The 27,893-nt window shown below is 37.6% G+C and overlaps 1 protein-coding gene across 2 annotated transcripts in view; it reads left to right on the plus strand.

The window, feature by feature from the left end:
* NRG3 (neuregulin 3) overlaps positions 1-27,893 on the plus strand; it is a gene marked incomplete at its 3' end in the record, with an annotated part of 399,953 nt that overhangs the window by 319,027 nt on the left and 53,033 nt on the right. The window contains exon 4 of one of the 2 annotated variants that reach the window (XM_080348152.1): positions 14,369-14,395. In XM_080348152.1, the coding sequence (XP_080204278.1) occupies positions 14,369-14,395 (27 nt within the window). The remainder of the gene's footprint in view (positions 1-14,368; positions 14,396-27,893) is intronic. The other variant, XM_080348153.1, reaches the window with a different exon arrangement.

Here is a 27,893-nt window from a genome sequence, read left to right on the forward strand (position 1 = left end):
GAGCAAGCAGCTGTGCCAGCCAACACAGTCCTCAATGTACCTGTTGGGATGAAATTACACCTTTGGTGGCAGATCTTGTGTTCTCCTCTCCCTTGAATCTGACTCAAAGGCACCAATCAAAGCTTTTTACCTCTTTTATTCTTGCTCAATGTTTTTTTTTTTTGTTTGTTTGTTTGTTTCTGATAATTCTGGGAGCACTAGGAGGTACACAGTATGCTTTTGCTCTTTTCATGTGCTACAGTTTGTAGCAATGTAGGAAGTCATGGTAGTGGCAGTGATAAGGTTTTTGTAAGTATTTGAACACCATTGTTTGAGTGAAGATATTGCTGATCCAGTACAATAATTGATAGATACTCCAATGTTTGTCTGGAAATTACAGCTGTATAGAATGGTGACCTAGGAAATATTTCAGAGAGATATCATTGGCTCTGTAAATATTTCATGTAGATAAATATATAGGCAAGATAAGAATGATTGAAACCAAAAGATATGTTGGTACAAGAATGAATGTGTTTTAAATGGTGCAGTATCAATTTAGATTGAAAATCAAAAGAAAATTCTTACATATTAGGAAAGCCAGGTTCCATGACTGAGAGACTGAGAGATGTTCAAGACCTCAGTTGGTCAACATAGTAGTATGATGGTAGAAGTGACTGAGATTCACTGTCTTTTACTGCTATGGTTGCTGGACCTCCACAGAAATTTTCCACAAGTGAGTATGCAGAATCCAGCTTTTGGTTCCCTTTTAGCTTTCTGCTAATGCAACTGTTTGGCAAAAGTAGGAATCACAGAACCACAGAATGTTAGGGATTGGAAGTAACCTCAAAAAATCATCTAGTCTAATCCTCCTGCCGGAGCAGGAACACCTAGATCAGGTTACACAGGAAGACATCCAGGCGGGTTTTGAATGTCTCCAGAGTAGGAGACTCCAGAACCTCCCTGGGCAGCCTGTTCCAGTGTCTGTCACCCTTACTGAGAAGAAGTTTCTTCACATATTTAAGTGGAACCTCCTATGTTCCAGTTTGTACCCATTGCCCCTTGTCTTATCACTGGTTGTCACCAAGAAGAGCCTGGCTCCATCCTCGTGATGCTCACCGTTTACATATTTATAAACATTCATGAGGTCAACCTTCAGCCTCCTCCAAGCTGAAGAGCCCCAGCTCCCTCAGCCTTTCCTCATAAGGGAGATGCTCCACTCCCTCATCATCTTTGTTGCCCTGCACTGAACTCTCTCCAGTAGTTCCCTGTCCTTCTTGAAATGAAGGGCCCAGAGCTGGACACAATATTCCAGACGTGGTCTCGCCAGGGCGGAGTAGAGGAGGAGAACCTCTCTCGACCTACTAACCACACCCCTTCTACCACCCTAGGATGCCATTGACCTTCCTGGCCACAAGGGCACAGTGCTGGCTGATGGTCATCCTGTTGTCCACCAGGACCCCCAGGTCCGTTTCCCCTACGCTGCTCTCTAATAGGTCCCTCTTCAGCTTATACTGGAACCTGGGGTTGTTCCTGCCCAGATGCAAGACTCTACATTTGCCCTTGTTATATTTAATTGTTTTTTTCTCCGCCTAACTCTCCAGCCTGTCCAGGTCCCGCTGGATGGCAGCACAGCCTTCTGGCGTGTCAGCCACTCCTCCCAACTTGAGTCATCAGCAAAGTTGCTGACAGTGCACTCTATTCCCTCATCCAAGTCACTGATTAATGTATTTAATAGTACTAGGCCTGGTACCAACCGTTGGGGGACTCTGCTAGATACAGGCCTCCAACTAGACTCTGTCCCATTGGCCACAAATGAGTAGCTTTCTCAGCAAAGTGGATATCTTATAGCAAATCTAGCTGTCTCCAAACTAACCTGATCTACCTAGAATGAGTAATGATAGCAATGTCATGGAAGAAGCAGCCACAAGACCATAAGGTGTTCCTAAACTGTGATAATTCACGCATGGCTATTCTTCCATGCTGCAATCACTACATGCAGGTAAACCTCTTGCTGACTAGTTGACAGTACATATATAAGGCTAGGTGCAAGAGTAACTTGTCTCGCTTACAATGTAGATGTTTCTCCAAAGAATTAAAATTTTAGGAAAGCGTAAGAAATATGAGCCTAAGACAACTGGTTTCCATTTTGAAAGGTATTTCAGGTTTGTTTGGTTTTTTTTTAATACAAAGCTAAGTTATTGAGTTTTGTGTTTTATAAAGGTGTTTAGATGCTTAAACATGTTTTTAACCATGTGTTAGCCTCTCTTTAATGTTTTATTTAAGGGAAGAGAATTGCTAATCCTCAATGGCAGGTGCATTTCACAAATGAAAAATAGAGACAGCTGCTTTTTCAGCTTAAAACATTCTTGAAAGTTAGTTATTTGTGGTGCACAGCTGCTGAAAAAAAAGGGGGGGCACTATAGTTTCCAATGGACAACTGTGTTCCTTTGAGGAAAACAATATTGCTGCTGCTGACAATTATGATATTGAGGCAAAATACTGAATTCTTCACAAACCTGTCTGAAAAAAACTGTTTTTATCTGCATACCTGATAGAAGTAATGGTATTATAGCAATAGTAGGAAGTACTTCCACACTAATTTCAGCTTATTTCCAGGATATTTACTGGTCATTTGTAAGGCTACTCTGAAATGTAAAGACCTATTTTTGATGCTGCTGTCAGCTCAAGCAGCAATATGGTCCTTTCTGTAACTTTCTGATTTCAGACCACATTTGATATAATGGACTGAGGAAACAGCAGGATGGGAATGTTATTCTGTACAGCATTTTAAGAAAAAAAGACTGCTTCCGGTAAATGCAATGAATGGAACAGCTGACTGGGAAGATCTGCAGGTAGAGTCCCAGAAAATACAGCTATTGTTTTGCTGGAGCCTTACAGCTCCTCTGAAGAGCAATATTTCCATTTCTTTACTTGTTCTGAGAAAGAGAGGATTTGGGTCAAGAGATGCCTCCCTTTATGAGGTGCTGTAGTAATTTATGAGTTGACTTTAGGACCAGAAGCAAGCTGCCAGTGGTGCAGGTATCAGCATATTGGTACCATCCTGGTTATTTTGGTTTACCTCTAATCCATGTACAAGGAATTCATTTGTTTTAATGGCTCTAACAGAGTTGTTATATTCCATGAGTTTAATACTTCTATATATGTGGCCCTGTCGCACTGTTCCCACAATATACTGATGACAACTAGTTGCAATGTATCACCATACAGAAATGGGGGCAAACAGCAGCTTTGATTTTGCTGCTGTCACTGTAGGTGATTCTGGGTTGTGTACACGTCATACACTTTTATTCCAACATGCTATTTTTTATTACTTTTGATAGCAGGTAATAATTATTTTTGTCGTAGCTCTATGTCTGCTTCAAAACTCATGGACGAGTCACATTATCCATCTCAAACATTCACATTTTTAGACCACCTTTGTCATATCTATTTATAGTAGTGAATGTTGTTCTAATGTTTTTATAGTAGTAAAGAATTTTAACACCTACAACATTCAAACACAAAAGCAATTAAATATTTTTCAGATTGCTACCTACTTATCAGAGTCAGAAATTCATGTCATATAACCAAAATTACACAAGATGTTCAGACTCCGTGAGGAAGAGCTGATGGTCATTTTTACTATTTGTTTTTGCTGCTGCTTCTTTGTTCATATCATTAGCTAATGGCTTCTAAGCAGAATCCATTAATATTTCCATGAACAAGGCAGTTTAGGCATGGAAAAACATCATGGTTACATTTGCATGTACTTTATCTGACTGAATGATATTTATTTATTATACTATCTGTGGATTCATAAATCCAAGTTCAATGTTGTCAGGGCATGGGTGCCAGCACCCACAATCGAATAGAAATGACACTATTTGAACTGTTTCATCTCCAGGTAAGAGACGCATTTCCTTGGTGCCTTGATAATATGCCTCAGCTCCGTTGTTTTCACATCTCAACAAATAGCTCATCTTATCTCACTATCTCATTTCAAATATCCTGCGATTCAGAAACAGCATTCTGTATGCTGCAGAGCTGTTGTCCAAATCACTGTGCTTTTACAGCATATCTGGCTTTGTATTGATTGGCATGAACAAATCTTTACCAGATGTCAAGAGAAGATTTTACCTTGAAGAAAAACAGAGCTCTTCTGCCCTTTGCAGTGTGATACCAGAAACAGGCTGACAATTACCAGTATATTTCCATTAAGATTGTTCATACAGTGCACCAGCCTCACAGGACAGAGTTTGGGGAAGGCATCTGGTAGGTGACTTGAGAGAGCACTCAAATTGGAGTGCTGAAGTGTTCCTGTTCTTCAAGGAGCCTTTACTTGAATCTGAAAACACTATATAGTAAAATAATCATCTTAAGTGTCTGCATACTCACCAGCTTTAAATAAAACCACTCAAATGTTTTGCTGGAATCACAAAGTTTTTTATAGACATTTCCCAGGTAACAAAAAAAGAAATCAGAGATAAAACCCATTAGTTTCTCTAGCAAGCCAGTTATACCTGAACTTTTGTCCCTCTAATGTTTAATACCACATACCACATACTACTAAATGCAATGCAAGCAATGTTGTGCATGCACGTGGTTTGCACATCATGACAGCCAAGAAACCTGCAGCAGCTTCAAAAACGACAACACACACAACACTATTAGTATTAGTTGAGTTGTAAAATTAAGAGAGGGAGTTAGCATTAAAAAACAAAACAAAACAAACAAACCACAAACAAAACAAACAAACAAAACCAAAACCAAACAAAAACAAACCAAAAAAAGCCCCACATGCCTAGATTCAGTCATTCACTTGCTACACATATCACCTTCTCGCAGACGTGGGAGACTTGCACAGTAATGGGTGTATTTTGATGAACTGGTGTTCAGTATTTCCTCCATTGAATCATAAGAGGTATTGGAAAAATGCTATATTTTCTGATAAAGTTCACTGCAATAAGTTCTTTGAATCTTTCAAGTATATGAAAGAAATAACAAAAAAGAGGGATGCTTCTCTTCTTTGTCACTAAATAAGGAAGACCTATGTAGGTTCAGAACACTGGAACAGGCTGCCCGGGGTGGTTGTGGAGTCTCCTACTCTGGAGATATTCAAAACCTGCCTGGACGCCTTCCTGTGTAACCTCATCTAGTTGTTCCTGCTCTGGCAGGGGGATTGGATTAGATGATCTTTCGAGGTCCCTTCCAATCCCTGACATTCTGTGATTCTGTGAGATGAGAGCAAACTCTTTTAAATAAAAACCCTTCAGAGCACCACATATGTTTGGATTATTCACCTGCAGCTGGATCATAGCTTTCCTAGGGGAAGAGCTACACTAGAGGTCTTGGTGTGTGATTTCACAGTGCAGGAAGGTGGGTTGAAAGACTGCTAACACACAGTAGTACCTATTGTACAGGAGAGCAGCAAGCTCATAAGGCAGCAAATGCCACAAACATGGAGAAAACTTTGATTAAAGCTTATGGCCTTTTATCATCATCCAAAGCGTGGAACACAGGACTACTGGAAATGACACTGTACTGCTGCAGCATAAGGCAGCTACTTACATGAAGTGCGAGATGCAGAGTAACCAGAGTAAGTTCTAATAATAATCATGCTACATTCTATGTTATTTAAAGTAAAACAATATGAGAAAGTGTCTTCTGTGTAGAGCAAATATTGTCAAAATTTGATGCTTAAAGAAATGTAGTTTCCCAAATCAAAGCAGAAGAAAAACAGCATCTTTCTAAATAGATCTGACAATCCCATATCTCCTTAGTCGTTTTGTGCAAAATTCAGACCAGCTATCTAGGCAGCTAAATATGGATATAAAAAAATACAGCAACTTTCTTGTTATTAGAATAGAGATGTATAATTCACATCCATTAAAACATTCAGTAAATATTGTACAAATCTTGGTGTAAATATCTGTACTCTGCTGCTGCTGATTTGTTTTTTGACTGCAGTAGAACTCAATTACTTGGTGCGTTAGGGAATAAAGCTATTTTGTTTTTCACAAATTGATGTACATTCCTTGTCCTGAAGTTGAATAAAGTAATTAGGTTTTAAGAAATTGACAAAAACTTACAAAATTTTCTGTGCCTTTAGAGAGCACTAAATACGATTGCATCTGAAACATTTTCCTGTGGTAGGCAAGTGAAGGACAGCTTAATGATCTGTGGAAGGAATAAAGTAACATTTAGCATGACAAATGTTTATTAAATGTCATATGTTCATGAGATGAGGGAGCTATTAGCAATTCCTTTAATGTTTCTGTGAGGCTGGTTATATTTTACAGACCCATATTATCAAATATCCATTTGGAAATAACAGTGTGAAAATCCCTACAGTAATTTCAAAGAACCTTATAGACTTATCCCACCTTAAGAGACATTTTGCATCATTTATTTAACCAGAAGAGGATCCTTTCTCCCACAGAACGCTGCAGTCAAGTGAAATCTTTCACGCCTATGATAAGATAAATAATCTAATTCATACATGATTCCAAAAACTTTCCAGACCGTATGTTTTCAAAATACTGAATATACTTTTGGGGTATGTTTGTAGTTTTTTCTGGTTTTTGACCAAAAAAAGAAAAATATCATTTCCCCTCCCCTTTCCTATCTAGCTTTATGAGACCTTGTCACAACATAATTTGGAAAGGACCACTTTCTCCATTGTAGAAGTTGGCATTTTAAAGGAGTCTGCATGACTAACCATATCAGTTGCTACTGAAATGTGGGTGAAATGTCTAATAACTTTAAACATCTAAGTTTAACTTAGATAAATACATTCAAACCCACCTGCCAGCATTCCTGGAGATAAAGCTGAGCCCGTCTGCAGAGGTAGCATGATACCATTGTGCAAACATGGAATGGTCATGAGAGATGGACAGGGATTTTATCGGTGCAAGTCTCGGCTCCAGAGGAACTGTTGTGTTAATATACAGAGAAGAACAGAAGAATATATTGCTCCAAAGCCTTATTCTCCTGACAGTTGCCTAGTTATGACCATGCCATAATCACCTACTATGCAATTGCAATTGTGAGATAAGTGTAGTCATTGTCATAGTTGCTGCAGAAGCCCAGGAACACAGTTCAGAATTGTAAAAGTAGGTAAAATAGTTACATTGGTGCTTTCTCTTTGTGTAGTCCTTAGCGTAGTCAGACATTCTGGTTTGTGAGGCTGGACTTCTAGTTGACAATATAAAAAGAAATGTGATGTATGGAGCCAAGGGAAAACAAAACACATTTTTTTGCAATTACAAAGCTCCTATAGGGTTTTACTGATCTGTCAAAATTGCAGAATATCAGAGAAATCTTGATTTTTCTGGGAATGTCTTGCAGAATCATTGGTTGCAGCAGTTGATGCTAGTATCAGAAGTCATGTACCAAGATATAATGTGCAATGTATACTGCAGTCTTATTGCAGCAGGAGGGGCATTGATCTCAGAGTGGTCACATTGGGTTATCATTTTCAACATATATTTAGAGATAACTTCATAAATAACCTTGTCAATATGAGCTGTGAGGCTTTACACAGGCAGCTTCATTTTCTTTTATTGTAGTTATTAATTTTCATGGAAACAGCATTGTATTTTTAGCAAATAAAACAAGAAGCCACTTCAAGTCGTCTGACTGGAGATATAGTATTCTGTGTGGACTTACTATTTTACACAGTGATTTTTCAGGTTGTATTAAAATCTTTATACTTGTTGAGCAGTTCTGTTGATTCATCAGTGTTAACTAAATCAGCAAAAATATATCTGCATCTAACAATCAACGGCTGTCTCCTCTCATTGATGAAAACAATGGGTTATTTGGAGAAAATAAAGCATTGCTGTATTTGGCTGATAACTAGCACTAAATATTTTGACCTGGATCTGGTAAAATTCTTGAACACATTCTTCAGGCATTTAGTAAGTTCAATGGAGCAGTTTCAATATACTATTTACAAACATAAAATTAAAGACATGCTTCTTTGCTCTGCTGAAATTATAGTCATAATGACAAAATCTAACCTAGGGTTAAAATTTGTACTGGTTTACAATATTGTGCATATCAGTAAAGATTGCTTATGTTATTTAATGAGACTAAATTTTTACATTAAAATACACCGTAGTGTCTCAAAGAGAAGTAACTTAGTCTGTTAGCTGTAGAAATGATAATTTAAGGTCTTAAAATGATAGAGAAGATGCAAGATTATTCCTCTGAGCCTGCATGCTGCAGATGAGGTAAGCAGTTGAAATTTCTAACTTGTCTTGAACATGCAAAGATGGGATCATTCCTGTTATTTATTTTCAGAAGTTAGAAACAATCTTTCAACTTTGATGTAAACCACAGCCATGAGCTTCTGTTGTTCAAAGGAAAAGAAAATCAATAGTTTATGCTATTATTGATCACTGTATATTATTTATGTAACGGCAGATTTTGCTGGTTATTTTTCAAATGTTCCTTTTTTTTATGGAATTGATAGTGGTGAGGAATTCTGTCCTGAGTCTATACTGTAGCCTACCCAGGGCCGTACAAATACTCAGAGTAAGTCTAGGTTTTTCCCTTCTTGGCTTTTTTTTTTTTTCCTTTAAAAATAAATAGGTAAAACAACCCGTAGATGCTGTCTTCAATATTTATTTTTGCATATTGAGGGTTTTAAAAGAAAATGATTGAGGATTTAAAAATAAAAATTAACCCTATCTATAGAAATGGAGACTGCATCTTCTCTCATTGTTTATACTGAGAATATAACAGATTATGAAGTTTTTTGTAGATTTATGACCTTATTTTATTTCTTAGTTGTTATAATTTCTGTAACTGTAATTTATAATTTTGTTGAATGCTGACCAAATATCATGTATATGTATGTTTTTCATTACTGTGTCTTTACACAGGTAGGGCAAATTACTGATATATTCTGTATACTTACTATTACACCAGCTAACATGTAGTGAACACCTTATCTGTTACTAGGGAAATTTTACATCTGGAAAAATTTTAATAGGTCCTCTTTGCCAGAGAGGTAAAAAGGAGACATCAAGTATTAATCTGTTCAAAGCCATTCTCCTGAATTAGTTTTGTCCGTTTTTAAATGTTCCACAGTGGGAAATTTCTATTGTGCCTTTCAGTGAAGATGCTTTGAAAAATCAGTAGCTGAACTATCTTGACTTTATGTCTCTGATTTCCCTGAATCATCCCAATCATTCCTTCTGCACTGCAAAAAAATATTGTGAAGACTACTTCTGTGTAAATTAATCATGGAAACAAATCACTGGCATCTTTCTAAAACAACAAAATAAAATGTGCTTTCTTATGACTGAGATTCACAAAATAAATTAATGTATGTTGGTGCTTTTTCTTTTTCATACTGAAAAAGACCTGAACCAGCCTCTAAGAGCATTTGGCCAGCTTCCTAAACCGGATAACCTCCTGCAATGTCCTACTGAAGAGAGAAATCCTTTGCCCTGTAACTCTTTGTGCTCACATGCCAAATGAGGCGTGAAAAAATAATATATTTTAATATGTGTGTAACCAGTTACAGTTTTAATTTCACTAAATGTACAAATATGCTGATAATTGTGTGCTATTGAACATAGAAAAATAATGGATAAGAAAGTTGCAGTTGGTATGTTTAGGTAGTATCCTAATCTAGCTGCCTTTTGAAAGGAAGGATTTTTCTTTATTTCATACCAAGTTTGATCAGCCTAATACTTAAGATTAAAAATTTGTCCTGTTCCTTCCAGCCAGATAATCTGTTCAGAGTACTTCAGCTGTCCCAATGTAGCTTGCAGCATATTATTGTGTTGCATTTTCTATCCAAGACAATGATCTAGCAAGGACAATTTAACAAATCTTATGAGTTTATTGGAAGAAATAAATTTCATTTGTAGAGCAAAATACTTTGCTGTTGCACTGATTTCCTAAAGCTGTCTCCTTCATCCCAAAGTCAACCTATCCTTAGAACAGATTGAAATGTCTTCAGTGGGCTGCAATGAGTATTTTCATGGCCAAGATTTTTCTTCTATAAACCAGTGAGATTTACATGTTGTCTTTGTATTTCTATACATAGTGTAGCTAAGAATGTACTTGGGATAATGAAACCTGCCTTAACTGGGGAAAATTCTCTATCTCAGTATGACCCAGCAAACCACAATCCAGACACAAGGGTGCATGTTCTATGTGAAGCACTAATAAATGAGTCCATTAGTGAGTGTGAATTTATCTTCTCTTGTGCTTGTTATCAAGTATTCCCAGGTGTGTATGTATTCATAAAGCATGAATTAAAATGACTTTAATACTAGCAGCAAATTCACATAGTACAAGGACCATAAGGCACAGTATTTTCCCCACATCAACAACAAAATACAGAAATATTCATAAAATAAAATATAAAAGTGAATAATCTTCCTGTCTGAGTAATATGTTAGTTCCTAAGAACATAACAATACCAGAGAAAAGAAGAAATCACAATAACAACAATAAAATACAGTTGCATTGTTTGGTTAATGACCCCATCTTGTGGAGCAGCGCCCACGCTTCAGCACATTGATAGCTCTCATATACATTTTTGTTGAACCAAGTCCTTAAAGAAACTGCATTGCTCGATGGTGAATTACTCGGCATTGTATTCGTTGTGTCCAAGAAAGTGCTCTGCAGGCAATTTATCATTTATATATTAGGTCTGTATAGCAATGTAACAGTACTTTGTTACACTGTAGCATGTCAGGGGTCAATACTTTACATTTTTATGTTTGGTTCAGTCTCAGGTCACCACCACAGCTCCCCATTTTTCCCTCATTCCCCCTGCTGCACCGTTCCCTCTGCCATGTTGGTCTCATATGAATCTGCTGAGAGAGTTTCTTGCTGTTGTTAAGAGGGAGGAACCCCATCTCCAAAAACAGAGCTTGCAAAATCATTCATTTTCACCACAGCAGTGCAAGTGAGAGTAAATGCTGGACTGATGCTTGGTCATCAAGGGGCAGCCTGATGGTTATAACCTGTTCCACGTGCTTCTCCCCATCCCCTCTTTCCCTGCTACCAGCATTGCTGGGTACGGGAGGGAAAAGAGCCCGGGGAGTCCTGGGGACTCATCTTTCTGCTACATTTTGGGCAGGAATGTTTCTGACCCCTTTTGCCTGTGTGAGAGTCCAGTCAGTCCTTTGCTGGTGACGGCAAGCTGCGGTATAAAGGCTCTACTGCAAAAGAGCCAACATTTGCTTTCTACCTTCTGAAAAGGTTAGGGAGGGGCCCTTGGAGGCAGCCCCTGGCAGGGGCCAGCTCAAATAAGGGCGTGGGATTGGAAGCAGTCCTTTTCTCTCCTTTTCTGCTTTTTTTCAGATGCAAATATGTGGGGTCTAGGTGGATTTTTGTTTGTTTGTTTGTTTTTCCCATAGCTAGTGGAGTAAACAGAATGATAAAAATACTAAGAGCCAAATAACAGGTGTGATTAATGACTGCTGACATTTCTCCTAGCACCTTGCCTTGCATCCCTGATTCAATATGCTGAACGCTTTGGTAAACACCATTGCTGCAGGAGCCAGATTTGTATTAAGGAAAACAAGTTTCAAATGTAGGGGTTTGATAACTTGTGAGTGCAGCTGAATTTCTGCAGTGAGAGGAGGAAAGGAAGGGAAGAATGTGAGTATGTTCAGGCTCTTAAGAGGATTTTTTTTTTTCCTTTTTACTTCTGAAGTCTCAGAGCAGCCCAAGTAGTGCTGTTGTTTCTGGGATCAGAATGCCTTTTGTTTTTGTTTTTCCCAGGGTGAAGAGGGTAAGGACATGGAGAACAGTCATGTTACAGACGGTCTTTTTGCAGTTGTAAAAAGATGGAGGGGAAAACGAACAAACAAAAACCACAACCAAACAACAACAAACCACAACCACGCTGCCAACCATGGTTTACTGCATTTGAGCAGCGCTTGCTTGATCCCTGGTAGTGTGGAAGGCTTGTTTGCCATGTATAGTCCCTGAGGCACGGCTGTAGCCGCTGGCATTTCCCAGTGGGCCTGGCTGGGCTGTCAGCCCAGCTGCCTTGGCCACCTCCCAGCCACCACCACCATGGGTGCAGAGTCCCTTCCCCAGACACAAGGGTGAGCCCAGAGCTCAGCTCCAAGGCTTGGGCTCTGTTACCACTATACATGTGCCACAGCAGCCAGACAAGAGGGTTGAGCCGGTGCATGCTGGATCCACAAGAATTATAATTTTTAAAATTTTCTATTCCCAGGTAGCTGCTTGCAGAGCTTGTTGAACTACGCTTAATGACATAAATTGACAACTTGAATGTTTTACTGTGAAGGTTTATCCCATTAGACATCCTTTCTTCATAATCTTTGTAAAACAACTTTGTCAGCAATATATATTGTGTTGGTTGCTGAAGCTGCTTTCCAGGCACACAAGATATTTGGTTTCCACAGGTTTCCAGCCTCTCCAGTTGAACACATTTCCTGGGAAGGCTACATATATCCTTGACCCTCACTTGTGTATAAACCACTCAAAGATGAACTAAAATCCTTTTTTCCATTTTTTTAAAGAGAAGGTGTATTTTGTATGCACTTTTTGAGAAAATGGCTTTTAACCGTGTTGGTGAACTCAATGGGGAGATTGCAAGCTGCAAATGGAAATCATGCAGAGAACACATATAGCCCCATTATGAAAGAAGAATTGTTTTATCAGCTGTTCTATGTAGACTTAAAAATATGATGTTACAGGATCTTGCTTCATTTGGGAATATCCTCAGCTCCTTAGAGGCCAGATAACAGCCCTTTACAAAAATTACATCCCTGTGTCAAATGAACAAGGGGTGTTTATATGTGACAGTTGTACATGAATGCAAGAATACAAATGAGAAGATTGCAATGTGGAATACCTATATGTATAATTTTGACTTATGTATTTAATATCAAAAAGAAAGATTCATTTGGGTATCACTAGAGTTACACCTGTCCTAAAAAACGTGATAATGAGGTATTTATATCACATAGCATCATCTTATGTTCTTTTATTTTGAGATGTGTATTGTGTCTTCTGCATGAAGGTAAATATAGAGTTTAGCAACTATTATATAGATCTGTGTGCTAAGTTAACAGAGCAAGCAGATGCTTAATGCCTTCTGGAAGGACTGAAAGGTTGCAAGGTATTTTCAACAGAAACCCAAATATTTCACATTCTCGTCACAAATACCAGAGCTGAGAATTCATATGATAAACTGTTTAAAATTACTGTTGGTTTATGTTGGAAAATCTTATTTTAACTTTGCGGTATATTTCTTAAGTGGACTTTTGACAGTTGCACTACATCAGTTGATGGGACCAAGTGTTTCACAGAGCTCCCAGTAGTACCTCCCAGTTTCAAGCATGAGCCAACACATCAGTCTTGCTCCATCTTTCCTGTAACTCTCCTGCTCTTTCCCTGATGTCTTCCTCTCCGCACACGCTACTCTTGGAAATTTTAGCAAAATCATGTATTAATCTTTTCTGTATTAAGGAAATGTGAATATAAATTGAAAGTAAGACAAATGCAATAAACATATTTGCTTTTATTATATTTTGAAGGAAAATACTGCATTTTCTTCAGAAAAAAAAAATCAATTTTTGTTCTTTATAATAGTAGAGTTTGTTATTCTTTAATCACGTATCAACTTAAACATAACTCCTATTAACTTAAAATTAATAAGTGTGTTATATAAATTTAAATCTACTTTTGTCTAAATAATCTGTCTGTTAGGGACATATGTTTTGAACTCCGTGTGATAAATTCAGTCAATATTCTAAAAGCATTAAAATTTTTGCTTCAGTTCTAAATGCCTTGAAATTATTGCAACGTATCTGTCAGATGGCTAAGTAGGGAACACGGCTACTCTGTCCTGAACTCAGATTTTCTTTTACACAAGAGATAGCAGTTGTGCAATCACATTGGGTGCAACTGTGGCCAAACTCAGGAAGAGCCTTCCATTTATCTCTTTAGGTTTTGCTCTGTCATAGAAAATGAAAGCCAGAACCCTGTCTGGCTAATGGTAATAGTGTGTTGAGAGGGGAGTTTCAGGAGGAAGATAAAATGAAATTCCTGTAGGTAGCCAGCTTGAGGCACTTCAGTCAAATATAATGAGTAAAGGTGTTCATGTCCTTCCCCAAATATGCTTCCCTTCTCTGACAGGTCAGTGCCCTAAATTGCCATTTTAGGATTGTCCTTCAAAGGACAGGGTTTGACCAGTACCCACACCGTGTGCCCCTGACCCCGCACCGCGTTCTTGCAGCTCTGCCATATAAGTATTGAATGCTACCATTTATGATAAAGGTGATACTTACTTTTAAATCTGTTTCTAACATTTCTGTCTCTCTCTTTTTTATTTTCTTTTTTTTTTTTTTTTTTTTTCTTTTACATGCTTTCTTGGGTATAGCAGACCATTTAGGAATTGAATTCATGGGTAAGTTTCGATTTCTCTTCCTTTCACTTGCTAATATTTACCTTGGTGCCTTATCCCAAAGCATGTGGAAGTTATTGAGAAGACTCCCTTGGGCTCCTATTGTATTTATTGATTACATTTGAAATGATATAAAGATTTAACTTTTCTCTTGTCCAGTACTAGGGGGCTTTAAAAGTACATAATGATGTTTTGGTATTTAGTTGCTATTTAATGAAACAAAACATAAAGATTATATGGACATGTCATTACATTTGAGGAATAATATTTTATATGAGATTTTAGGAAAGAGTTAATGCCTATCTTCATGTAAAGGAAAGTTTCTAGAATTTGGTGTTGGTTACAATGTTAAATGTAACTAGGTTTAATAAGAACCATTTCATTAACTTTTAACAGACAAGTTAGAGGAATACTTTTAAGAAAAGGGACAAATAAGTTAACTTCAGGTTAGGAAAAAGCTAAAGCAGGAGTGAAGAGTTGCTTCTTGTAATTTTGGAAAGGAAAAGACAATGTTCCATTGACTCATTTGCTGCCATGTAATGTATTCATAGCCTGAGGGATTGATAGGCTTAACAGGTCACGACTTCACCTCTCAGCTGGTGATCAGCAAAGAGCACAGATAATTCCTCAAGGAAGCCAAGGTTTGTTCTTAGCAGAATTGGTGGGCTGGTGCATCAGTTGTGTAAAAAACAGCTTGCATAAACCATTAAATGTTACTGAAAACTGGGCTAGGGGAGGGAAAAGCTTGCAAAGTCATATCGTAGTCATTAAAAAATTGCTTTTAATGTGTCCTTTCCCTATGTTGAGCTTTACTTTTTTTTGTTTTGTTTTGTTTTGTTAGATTTCAAAACTAAAAATACGGTAGCCTAGTGATTGTAAGTGGTGATATGGGGAATTTGTTGACAGGTTGAATATAAGTTGTTATAAAACCAGTATGGTGATGATTATCAACTGCATGGCAGGCTGCATTAGGAAGATAGCCAGCAGACTGAGGGATTATTTCCTGCTTTTGGACTTGTCTGGCATACCTAGAGAACTGTTTCATCTCTAGAGAAGAGTTCTCTCTAGAGAACTGTTCTGTGATCTCCAGAAGTTTAGCGTTTCACTTCACTTAATATGAAACATTAAAAGTATTGGTAGAATTGATGCAAGTGTTTTCACAGACTGGGTGGATAAGTGCAGCTGGGAAATTGTTACTTTAAAGGCTCTGTATATATCCCAGTTTTACTGCTTAAAATGATTTGTAAGCAGCAATCTTGAGGCATATGAGCTGAAGGACAAACATGCATAAAAGAAACAGGATAAGGAATATAGGATCTTAGAGTAAGCCTGTCCATAGAAAGCAGGAAAGTGTTACCCAGGAAGCAAAGCTGAATTATTCTAACTTTATTTTGAGCATTTTAGCTTCCTGGATTTTTTGAAAGACATCTCTTTAAGGCTTGAAATAAAGCCAAGCCCTGAAGTCTTGCATCAGAGTAGTCTTCTCATATGAGTAGCTTTCTGTTTGTCTTGCTTAATATTGGAACTAATGTTAATGCTATAGAAATTAATAATTGTGTCTCTAGCCTCAGAATGTTATGACAAAAGGCTAAAATGAAGCTTGACATGGTTTTCTGTGGGCTACAAAAAGGGAAGTTCCAAAATCATGTGCGAAAGTGAAGTGTTTATACTTCTTAAATCCTCCCCCAATCTTCTTGAAGAATTAGGAGTATAAGTACATATGGAATCATTACTGCACACAAAGTAAGGTACAAATCCTCACCCTGTATATGGAGAGATCAGGTGACAGTATATTCATCAAGTTAGGGCAACGCTTCTCCCATGAGTTTACTTCTGCACTGTAGCAAAGAATTGCCATTAGTGGGAAGAATATTTTCCAGCTATGAAAAATAACAATGTATAGGTGCTACAGAGCTTAGCTGTGGTTATATGTGATCCAGGGCCCACTCTTTCTAGTGTTTTATTGCATGTATGGGCTCCGTTGCCTTGGGAATTTCATTTCCATCATCATCTTTCAGAAATTTTGCTTGAAAACCATGTAAGCCTGGATTCCCAGGGAATGTTAAACTCCTTCCACAGTGGGTGAAGCTAAAATCTCATGTAGATAGGAACATCTGTCTATAGAGCTGCCCCAGGGGACAGATGAGACGTACAGTAACCACACATCTAGCTTAGTCTACATTTGCCAAGGAAAGCAGATGAGCGTCGCTTTTTCTTTGTCTTTCCTGCTAGAATCTCGAGAAGCATTGTAATGTGTATACCTGCCCAGTACTTTTACTGTTCTGTTAGGCTTCTGTTGTCACTGAATTTGTTTATTCTTCAGTGAACCAGCTGATACTGTCTTCCCCCACAAGCTCCTGTGGTAACCAATTCCAGAGCTCAGTAGTCAGGGGCTGTGTACGTTGCTTTTCCACTACCTGTTGAAATATGCATCCTACTATTTCCTGAGCTCTCACGTGCAGAACATATTGAGCAAGAGTTATGCATTCATTTTACCCACCACGCTGGCTGTTGTGTTAACCTCTCTCATGTTCTCACACCTTTTTCCCACTTTGGGTATTGTCAGGTTATGTTCTACACAGTATTCAATATTGTGCATTCCCAAACACGAATACCTGATACTTTAATATTGTTACTGGCTTTGGTTTGCAGTGTCTGTTTCTTTGTATAAATAGTAGAGATAAATGCAGGCATGCTAATGTGGCATATCTGTTTTAAAATGTTGCAAATGTAACAATTAATGTTATAGTTCTGATGTGTGCAGTTGCAGCTTCTCTTGAATGAAATTAAAGCCAAGTATGTGTTCAAGGGACAATGTCCTTTAAAATGTGCATTTAAATATTGTGATCGAAGTGGCCAAGCTTTATGAAAATTCTGGTGATAACACAGAATTGACACATTCTAGTACCACAAAGGGAAAAAAAAAAAAGTATTTTGTTTGATATTCATGTGAGCTTGATTGAATTTCCATCTCTGATGCAATATTACAGAAAGGCTTTGGGCAAGGTATTTTAATCTCTCTATGCCTTAGAATTCTCAGTTACAGTAATTTTTGTCAGGCTTTCTGCATTTAGATTCCTCCGCTCTCTGGGCAATATCTTTCAGCAATGTGTAACACAGCAACTATTTCTTCCTTGCAAGAGGGTGCAAACTTACCTGTGCTCCCCGTTCTCTTGTGAGAGCACAGCCGTGCATGGGAGAAAAATGTATGGCTCACTCAGGAGCATGAAGTCTGTGGTCTGGGTTGGTGCACACATCTGCATGATTCCCAGTGTCTCACCAATGATGGTGTGTGCAATTTTATTTAAGTTTCCAACACAAAGGTAAGTAAATATCACCACTATGTTCGACAAACATGAAATCTACTCAGAGTATTAAAATCCTCATGTCAACTGAAAGCAGGCTGGATGTTGATAATGCTCATGTGAGGTGTTGAGTTTGTAATTAAAAAAAAAAAAAAAAAAAAAAGAAAAGAAATGAAGCAGCTTTTATTCAATTTTTTCAATGAGGAAAATTAAGTGATGTATATTCAGCATTAGATAGCATGGCGATATGAGTATCTACAGCTTATTATCATTTTTTTGACCCAGGTGGTTAACCGTACTTCAGGGCTGAATGGTTTATTTTTATCTGATGCAAAAAACTGATGATGATAAAAGCGAAATATCTCTGATAGCCAGCATGGCTGATCACGTTACTTTGGTGCAACAAGTAGCAGTTGAAAGCTGAGTTGTGGACACTGGCTTCGTGCACGTCGTCTCAGCTGCAGAGCAAAATCATTGCTTTAACTACCAGAGACAAGGAGATACAAAAGCCTGAGAGTGATTTTTGGAAATGAGCATTCTCGGCAGAACCAGTGCCCGAGACAAGGAGTCGTCAGTTTTACTCATTCCTTACATTGAGAATGAGTAGAGTTAAGGTGTGTTAAGGGATGAAGGTGAGTGTTGGATACCCTTCTACAATACAGGAACAAACTTGACTATTTTAGCAATCCACTTACACCACCTAACCTGGTGATCCAGAATCTTTCTATTTTGTTCTGTAACAGTCATTTAGGATGGATACAGTTGAAAATAAAATGCCCCAAGAAAGTGCAACAGCTGGGTCACTACAGTTCTGATGGAAATAGTCCTCATCCTTAGGCTGCATAGCAGTTAAACCAATATCAATGGTGTAAACAGTTATGATATGATAACATGAATCTCCCCATGTGTGAACTGCAAAAATAATACAGCGGTTGCTATATTTAGTTGCTAACTATTAACTTGCTGATACTTAAGCCTTACACAGGAAATTAATATTTTTCCTTAGAATTAGTTATCTTTTCTGGAAAAATCAGAAGCAGCTTCACTGAAGTCAATGGAGTATGAATGATATATAATACCCTTATAAATGGTGAATCGTTAAATACCATTTAATTGAGTAGAGCAATAAAGTGACTCAAGAATAGGATCCTATTAAAATTTATATATCTCCTTGCAATGTGAAATGTACTCAGTTTTCTGTATTCTGAGCAGTTGTTAATATTGGAGAAGAAGGTGCATGCTTTATTTTCACTGTGCTGATTATCACTGCCTCCTCATTGCGATAAGCTGGTTGTATCCATAAGGCTCTAGGAATATATGATCCAGTTAACTAAATTGACACTGTGACCTTGTGACATGTACTGCAGCAGATGCACCTTGATTTTTCCAAACTGCAAACCTTGGTTTTGCTGACAGGCAGTATAAGCAAGAGTGCAACCATTTAGTATTTTTGCGAAGAAATAAAAAGGCAAAGTTCATTAGTTCCTGTACAGCTCACAAAATGTGCAGCCAGTGAGCTGTCTTCTGAAACTCAGTGTCTTGTAGCAGCAAACAGACAATGAAAATAAATAACCAACATTTGCATGGATCGTCTTAGCCTTAGTTACCATTTAGCAACTCTTATCTGTTATAAAACCCTGTAACACTCCTGTCCTCGCTAGAAGAAAGGATGTATGTGCAATTACATGAGCAAGAATGTATGTGTTCTAAAAGATATGTTTAAAAAATAAAGTTCTGTTTTCCCTGTATTCCTTTTTTAAATGATGAACCAGGTAGAGTAATACGTCACACAAGCTGCTTTTATGCTGCAATTTACACAAAATTATTAGAGATTCTGATCACAATCAGCCCCCGCTACTATCAAAGCATATCTTTCTAATGATTATTTTGTTGTTACTCATAAGTATTTAAAATATTTCATCTTTGGTCATTCCATAAATTTCTGAAGAACTAAGAGGGGCTATTCTGATAGACATTGATACTTGTAATGTTTACTACTACTGTTGTAATCACTCTTTGAATTTCTTCGGTTTTCATCCTGTCCCAAACTTTCATTAACTTCTTCTGATTTTACCTTTTCAAATTTAGTAAAGTCTTTGCTTTTGGGACCTTGTCTTTCAGTTTGCTTTGTGAAATATCTGTCCTTTTTAAGTATGCTGCAATATAACAATAGTATCCTGAGGCATGAAATGCCTTTAGATCTTCAGCACTTTCCACAGGATTCTTTTAGCTGCGAAGAAGAGTCGTTTATCACCTCTAGAGGAAAGAGACATGAGCATCAGAAGAGAGAACTTTACAGAAACAGCTGATGTCTGTATGCTATAAGAGTAACAGATGAAACAGAGGTTCCTCAGGGGCTGGAGGAAGCTCTGCCAGTGGTTGTACCTGTTTAGGAAAATGTACTTCTTAAATGAAAGTCAATGCACATCTGGTAAATATGTTGCAGGCTGCCTTACAACATCTTCTGTCAGTTTGGTGGATATGGTTTGGATTTTGTTTTAGTGAGAGAGATTTATCCCTAGGTGTTTTGTGATTCTACCTACAATCTTGATTCAGTGCTACCATCTCTACTCTTCTCAGTATGTCATTTTTCCAATTTATATGGATTTTCTGTATTGCAAATGAACTGTGTTGGATTAACCTCCGTTATTTTTAAACAGCAAGACTAAGATTCACCATGTGGTTAACTTCTGTGTGCTGTTAATTGCCTGTAATGCTTTATCAAATTAGTAATGCAGTGAACTGTGTGGATAAAATTGATAAAATAATGTTAATGTATGTAACTTACTCTGGTGACCTTCTTCTGTATTTGGATTCTTCAGCTTTCTCTACCTGAAGCTACTAATCATTTGTGATGAAACTTATGGAAACAAAAAATTGATAATGCTGTATGTTGACAAGTTTAGGAAGTCAGAATTGGTATGGGTTTCTCTGTTTTGCTGGGGCTGGGTTGGGAGGAGGCACTAGCTGCATTGGGTGGGGTATCAGTCTATAAAAGTAGGTGTATGTCGTCAGTGGTGCTACGTGTAACCATTAGTCTGTCACTTCCACTGTGAACGTGTACTGTGTACCCTTATGTGCCGATTGGGCTGTACTAGTAAGGTCAAAGTCTTATCTGTGGATCAGACAAAGGAATTTGTGAAGCCTTAAAAATGCATATTGTGTACAAGCCTCCAGGTAAGTTTCCATGTAACTCCTAGAATAAGATACAAAGATCATCTGCATAGTGCTGGTTTCAGGAACACGCATGCTGTATTGTCACCTCGGGGGAAAAAGATGTGTGCTTCGAGGCTGGATTTCAACGGAGGACACGTCATCCCTTCTGCACCCAGAGGGGCTTTGCTGTATTATGTCTCTGTATATGCAAATTACGTTTTTGGGATGTGCCCCAGGTCTCTGCATGGCTGGTGTATCTCAGAGGTAAACAATTTTATTATGAAACACAAGTAATTGGATGGCATCAAAACTGAACAGACAGCTGTGTATTTAAATGTGACCTTATACCCACTCAGTCTTGTAGCCTGCATTTTGAATGTGGTATTTAGGTAAATGCTTCACAGAGCTTGAGGAATTGTTAAAACTGCGAATCTGGATACAAGGGTATGCTAATGCAATTAGGTGACTTGCAATGTTGAAATTTTACTCTTGGCCTTGTTTGGGCTCAGTTGCAGTTTAACCAGATGCGAAAATATGTAGAGAGTGACTTGTATATATATACTGTACACTACTGAAAGAAGCCTAGTAGGACAAAGGCAAGATCTGCATGTCAAAGGTGATGGTAGAGACAGCTGCCAGAAGACTTGCCAGTGAGACTTTATATTTCCAGTTGACTAAGGACCTGGGAGGAGGCTTCAAAGGAGTAAGTACAATCCAGACATGCCCAGGAGAACTAGTAATCCATTGTTAGACTGCTATGATGTGGGGGTTTTATTTGTAGAAGGTTGTTTACTGTGTACTGAAGTTATCTTGCTACAGGAGAAAAGGCTCCAAGTGCCCGAGCTGTGCCATGTTTACGCAGCCACGGTGAATCAGTGTTACTTTGTCCTTATTCTACTTTGAGGTGTTATGTAGATGTCAAGTCTCACCCAGAAAATGATGCAAGGATTTGGAAAGCAGAAGGTAAGCATCACAATGAATGTTCCATGACAGTGGTACACTTGTAATGTATATTACGGTTGTATAGAAAAATTGATGTTTCTGACAGTGAACTAAATCTTTGTGTCCTCTGTGCCTAGAATGAGTAGAGACAGTGTCCTGCCAGTAATTGCTGGATGCAGAGGAGAAGGGTAAGCAGTGTGGAAAAATTGACAGTGCACTATGTAGAGCACTGAATTATTTTTTCATGTACTTCCTTTTCTTTTCTTTTGCAGGAGCTGTAGGATATTGGCATGTGGAGAAGCACAAAGATATTATTCCTACTCTGGCTGATTGTTTGTAATAAAATTATTTTTATGATAATTTAAAATGGTCTCATGATCCCATTTCCTGTTCCCATCAGCATCAGTTTATCCCCATTTCAAACCTAAACTGTCTGTGCTGAAAAACACTGTGTGTCCAGTCACACAAGTCAGTGTTTGCTTCTGACTAGACAGACCAGCAGTTATCTGGGAAACAAGCCTGAGCAGCAGAAAAGGAAAAGGAAAAAAATCTGTGTGTATGTCTTGTTCTTGTACGCTCGATTCTGAACAGTAGTCTAAATAATCACAGAACTGCAAACTGTTGCATGCAGATGAGCATTTTTGTTTGCCAGTGCTGACACACCATTGGAATCATGTTCACATAGTTTAGTCACTCTGGTTATATTCATTGTATCAATCATCCAGTATTTCTTATATGAATTGATATGTTCCTTTTATTATTTTTTTGTGTTAATGATTTACTACTTCATGCCTATATTAGCAAGTAAACTCTATTGTAATATAGTATTACTCTATGGTTATTCTTTCAGGTCTTTTGGTAATTTTGCATTTCACATTCAAATAGAAAGCAAAATCAAAATGGAAATATAAAATAATAACCTGCTATTGGAGGAGCATAAAATGTGACAGTATTGAAGTTCTCAGCTGACTTAACTGAAACAATTTATGGTCTTCACTATTTGACAGTGAAATAAAAAAAAAAATAAAAAAATCAGCTCAACATAGCAGATAGAGAAGAGCTAGACAAAATGAATTAGTTTGTAGAAAAGACAGAAGTGAGAGAAAAGTGGTTTATTTGCGATTAATACTTCTGTTGCATTAATACTTCTGTTAGTAGTTTCCCACACATTGTTGTTACTGGCTAGGACTGTAAGTTGTTTTCGTCATTGAAATAAATGACCTGGGTCTTCAAAAGTACAAGCTTTTAAGTCATGAGAGGAACATGGAGTTAAATGGACTGCAGAACTGCCATACTGCATGCCAAATGCTGCCTAGGCTGAGCCTGGCTCTGTCGTGTGTGGTGGCCACCTGAGTTTGATGCCTTCTTGCCGATCTGCTGTGATGTGGGATAAGCACCATGTTCTTCTGTGCTGTACAGCCTTAGATATCTTTGTGTAAGCCAAGAATATTTAAAATTGATGCCTACAAAAACTTCAGGTGTTTTCAGTGTCTTAGCTGACTGGAAATTTTGAGAATTGCAGTGTTGAACTTAAGAGTTATTTTCGTCTTTCTTTTGATTTCTGACTAAAGCACATGGAAGTCAACGGATATCACAATATCATTTCTATTATTTCTAATATAATCTACAGAACTTGAAATCAAGAACAAGTATGTGACTGGATTCACATATGAAGTGACCATGTCCTTTTCCTGATTAGTTCCAACTCATCTAAAACTGAAAAAAACTGATACATCCCTCAACAGTAGTTACAAAACCTAGCATGAATAAGTAATTTTATGTAATTGTGAAATTCTATGAGTATTTTTCTTTCCTCTTTGAAATGTCATTCTTCTCCTCCCTACCTTTTCTCTTTTATACCCACTTCTTTTCTTTTCTTTTTTCTATACATCTGCAGACTTCACTTTTCTATTAGTTTTGTAAATTTACTGATAAATGTAACGTACTCTATTTAAGTGTGTGAATGTGTGTTGCTGTTTACAGGAGGAACTAAGATCAGTTGTATCACAACTGCTTTGTTTAGTTTTAATGGAAAGTATGACACATACACACTGCAGTTTTACTCATTTATAGTTGTAATGTCCTCCTCCTATATTCAGAAGTGATACAGCATTTGAAAAATGGGAGTTGCAGTATACACTAACTTTCCCAGCTTATAAAATATGAATGCTCAGAAAATGAATACAGCAGTGTTAATACAGTTAATCAGCTTTAGAAGAAAGAAAAAAAAAAAAACCCCTATTTGTCATTATAATATACACTTGCACAGGATATTAATGAAAAAATACCAGCTACTTCATTTTCTGTATTTATTCTACACTGTTCTCGTTACTCTCATTCAACTAATTTATAATTTTCAGGATAAAGGGTGGTTTGCTTCTGATGAGAGACGTTTAGATGTCTTTTGTGACACTTTTTTCTTTTGAGTCTGTAAGGTAGAGTTTATGCACTGAATGTGCATAAACTGAATGTGCAGCTGTGCTGGAAATTTTCTAATTTTGTACATTACAATGTACAATGACCTCTAAAATTGTTGAGCCATAAGTAACTGCATGCAGTGCATTGTTAGAATGTATACCATAAAAAATAAGTCTTTATTAAATCCAAATTAATCACCTGCCTTAGTGAGAATAGTACCGTGACTCTCGCTAATTTTCCTGCCTGAAGTTTCTTTATGCTTCTGTACTTTGGGTAATGTGCTTAAGACAAAAACAAGAAAATGTCCTTAGTTAACTGTTAATTTAATGACTGATGAAGAGAAAATCACCAAAAGAAGTAAATATTTTATTTCAGTCTTTTTTTTTTCTTCCTTGTAAATCTCTCTAGTGTGCTTTTAAAGTTTCTCTTGCCTGATGGAGTCTCTTTTTCAAGGTAAGGTAGTACCAGTGCATCTCATTCTTTCAGTTAGTAGTGTCTTGAAATAAGATGGCTGACCATTAGTGGGAAAAGGTGAGTGAATCCTATAAAAATCCTATAGAAAAATATCAAGCTGTTTTAAATTAATTTATTCAAAGTAGTGACTTAAGAGTGAACTGGAGAGAAAAGGTGGATGTATTTTTCTTAATTTACACTGTTTCCTTGAAGTTAAATAGCTATTCATGTGTTTTTCCCAAGATTACTTATTTTAAGCTACATGTTCTACTAAAGATTTTGCACAAATAAGGCTAGATTATCTCATGAAAATCTCAACAAAAATATGGAAAGTCTATAACTTATGAATGGTTTCCCAAATACAACTAGTGATTTCTGAGAACCACACTGGAAGACTGATATCTTACTTCTCAGTATTGGGTCAGAGTCTCTTAATTGACTGTGGTGCAATCAGTGTGGATAGAGGACATCTGGAAGACAATTAAAATGCATGCCTTGTCATCAGTGCTACTTTTTTCAAATTTTATGGCAGGCGTTGTTCTGCTCAAGGGGTGAGTAATATAATGTTGTTGGCTTACTTTTTCAAGTGATTTGTAATTTTTTCTATATCTTTTAGGACTTGGTAGTATTCATGTATCAGCCCTTTTTATTGTTTCATTGCCTCAGTACTTTTATGGATTAAATTTAGCATCTGTAGGCCGTGAATCAGCTCAGTAATCATCCTGTTCAGTCTGCTCATTTGTGTGCAGTGAGGGTCTAACAATCCTTGTGCAAAGATAATTCAGAATCACCTTTCAGTTTGCACCTGTAAATTTTATTGTGACAAACTACCTTGTGAATTTAGGATTGAAATGTGCTCTGAATAACTTGCTGCACATCTAGCCTGTGTTCCTGGATTCTGGTGATACTAGTTTACCATCTCACCCATGCAGCAAAAATGGGGACACAGTCTGCTACTTTTTTTGGTACTGTGAAGAACGTGGTGGGGAAACAGTTCACTTTTTAAGGAGTCTGTTCCCTGCCCCACCATCCTGCCCCCAAAATGTGCTCAGTTTCCCTAATTCTTGTATAAATTTAAAGCTTCAATTTAAATTTGTAGACTTTCTTCTCTCAATGAAGTATGCTAATAAAAATTAATGAAAATACCAGTATGTGATTCACTTATCTTCAAATTATCTTATCATAAAATACATCCCATGATGTTACATTATTGTTTTCTCCCATTTTATACTCCTTATTCTTTATGGTATCAAGGTTTGTACCATCAGTCATTTCATTTGTCCTTTTGTCATCTTTATTGCTTGCTCAATCTCTTTGATAACCTTCATCTTACCTTTCTTTTTTTGCTCTCAGTTTTCTAAAATATATTGATGCTCTTGTTGATAGCACAGCTGTGCCAATACTCCTGCTCGCAAGTGTTCTGCTGTTCGAAGGAATCTGTCCCTTGTTGTCCCTCACAGTCATTATTCTCGTGTCACTGTTCTTGAGAGAATAGCTTTTTAGATATTTACTTCCTTTAGGTGTTTTTCCTTTTATTTTTCATTGTTTGGAACACTTCTGTTTGCAGTCATCACTTATTCTCTGATTATTTTGATATCTCTATTATATAGTCATAGAATTGTATAGGTTGGAAGAGACCTTTGAGATCAAGTCCACCCCTTAACCTAGCACTTCCAAGTCCACATCTAAACCATGTCCCTAAGCACCACATCTACAAGTCTTTTAAATTCTTCCAGCGATGGTGACTCAACCACTTCCCTGAGCAGTTTGTTGCAGTGTTTTACAACCCTTTCTGTGAAGAAATTTCATCTCATATCTGATCTAAACCTCCCATGTTGTGACTTGTGGCCATTTCCTCTTGTCCTACCACTTGGTATTTGGGAAAAGAGACCAACACCCTCCGTGCTACAATCTCCTTTCAGGGGCTTCACCAGCACTGAGTACAGGGGCATGATCACTTCCCTAGTCCTGCTGGCCACATTATTTCTGATACAAGCTAGCATGCCGTTGGCCTTTTTGGCCACCTGCACACACTGCTGGCTTATGTTCAGCCAACTGTCAAACAACACCCCCAGATCCTTTTTCACCAGGCAGCTTTCCAGCTCTGTAGCGCTGCATGGGGTTGTTGTGACTCAAATGCAGGACCCAGCTCTCGGCCTTGTTAAACATCATATAGTTGGCCTCAGCCCATTGGTCCAGATCCCTCTGGAGAACCTTCCAACCCTCTAGCAGATCAACACTCTCATCCGACTTGGTGTCATCTGCAAACTTAGAAAGGGTGCACTCAATCCCTTCATCCAGATCATTGGTAAAGATATTACTTCTGCTGATTGAGTTGTCTTTAATTTTTCTTACCAAAAGTCTGTACTGTTAAATTTTCTGAATTATTCATAGGTCCATACATGAACGTCTCCATCTGTTATTCAGAACTGATTTTATTTCTTTTATGTTAGAGCTTAAAACCTCTTTTGTATTTAAATAATAAATTCTAGCCTTCAGTTTTTTCAGTGTTCTTTTTGCTGACCTCATGTTGATCTCCAGGGTCTCAACTGTCTTTTAGTTATTTGCGAGGCGTACTGCAGTGTGAGGAGCTACATACTTGTTAAAATAATTCCTAGCAGGGTTGTCAAACTCATTTTCACTGGGGGACACATCAGCCTTACAGTTGCCATCAAAGGGCGAGGCTGATGTGGCCCCTGGTGAAAAATGAGTTTGACACCCCTGATTTAGAGGACCCCTTCCGTCTTTGCTCTCTCTGTCTTTATGCACTAAGCTCCCTGTGCAATGCTTTAAATGGCTCCTGATCTATAATATACTATTTACTAGCTATTAAATATTAGTTACTAGAATACAAATATTTTTTTCTCTAGTTCTTAATAGGTTACTTGAGAACATTACTTAAAACTTATCGCTTTTTTAGGTTTAACGAGGTGGTAATTAAAAAATATTTTCTTTTGGTTTATACCACCTGTTTTCCTCCCCTGTGTCCTTTGTCCTCTTTCTTTTTTTTTTTTTTTTTTCTGTTCCCCACTTGTCTGAAACTTCTGCCCTCTAGGGTGTTAGTTGGTGTGCCTGTGCGTTTTTCTGTTTACTTAAAAAGTATCTTAGAATGGAAGTCACAGAACCACTGAATAATTAATGGTGGAACCAGAAGACTTGAAGGTCTCTAGTCTAACCTGATGCTCAAAGCAGGGTCAGCTGAGGTACCACCAGGCTGCTTTATCCCA

The sequence above is a fragment of the Nesoenas mayeri genome (genome assembly GCF_963082525.1).
Source record: "Nesoenas mayeri genome assembly, chromosome: 7".
NCBI lineage: Eukaryota > Metazoa > Chordata > Aves > Columbiformes > Columbidae > Nesoenas > Nesoenas mayeri.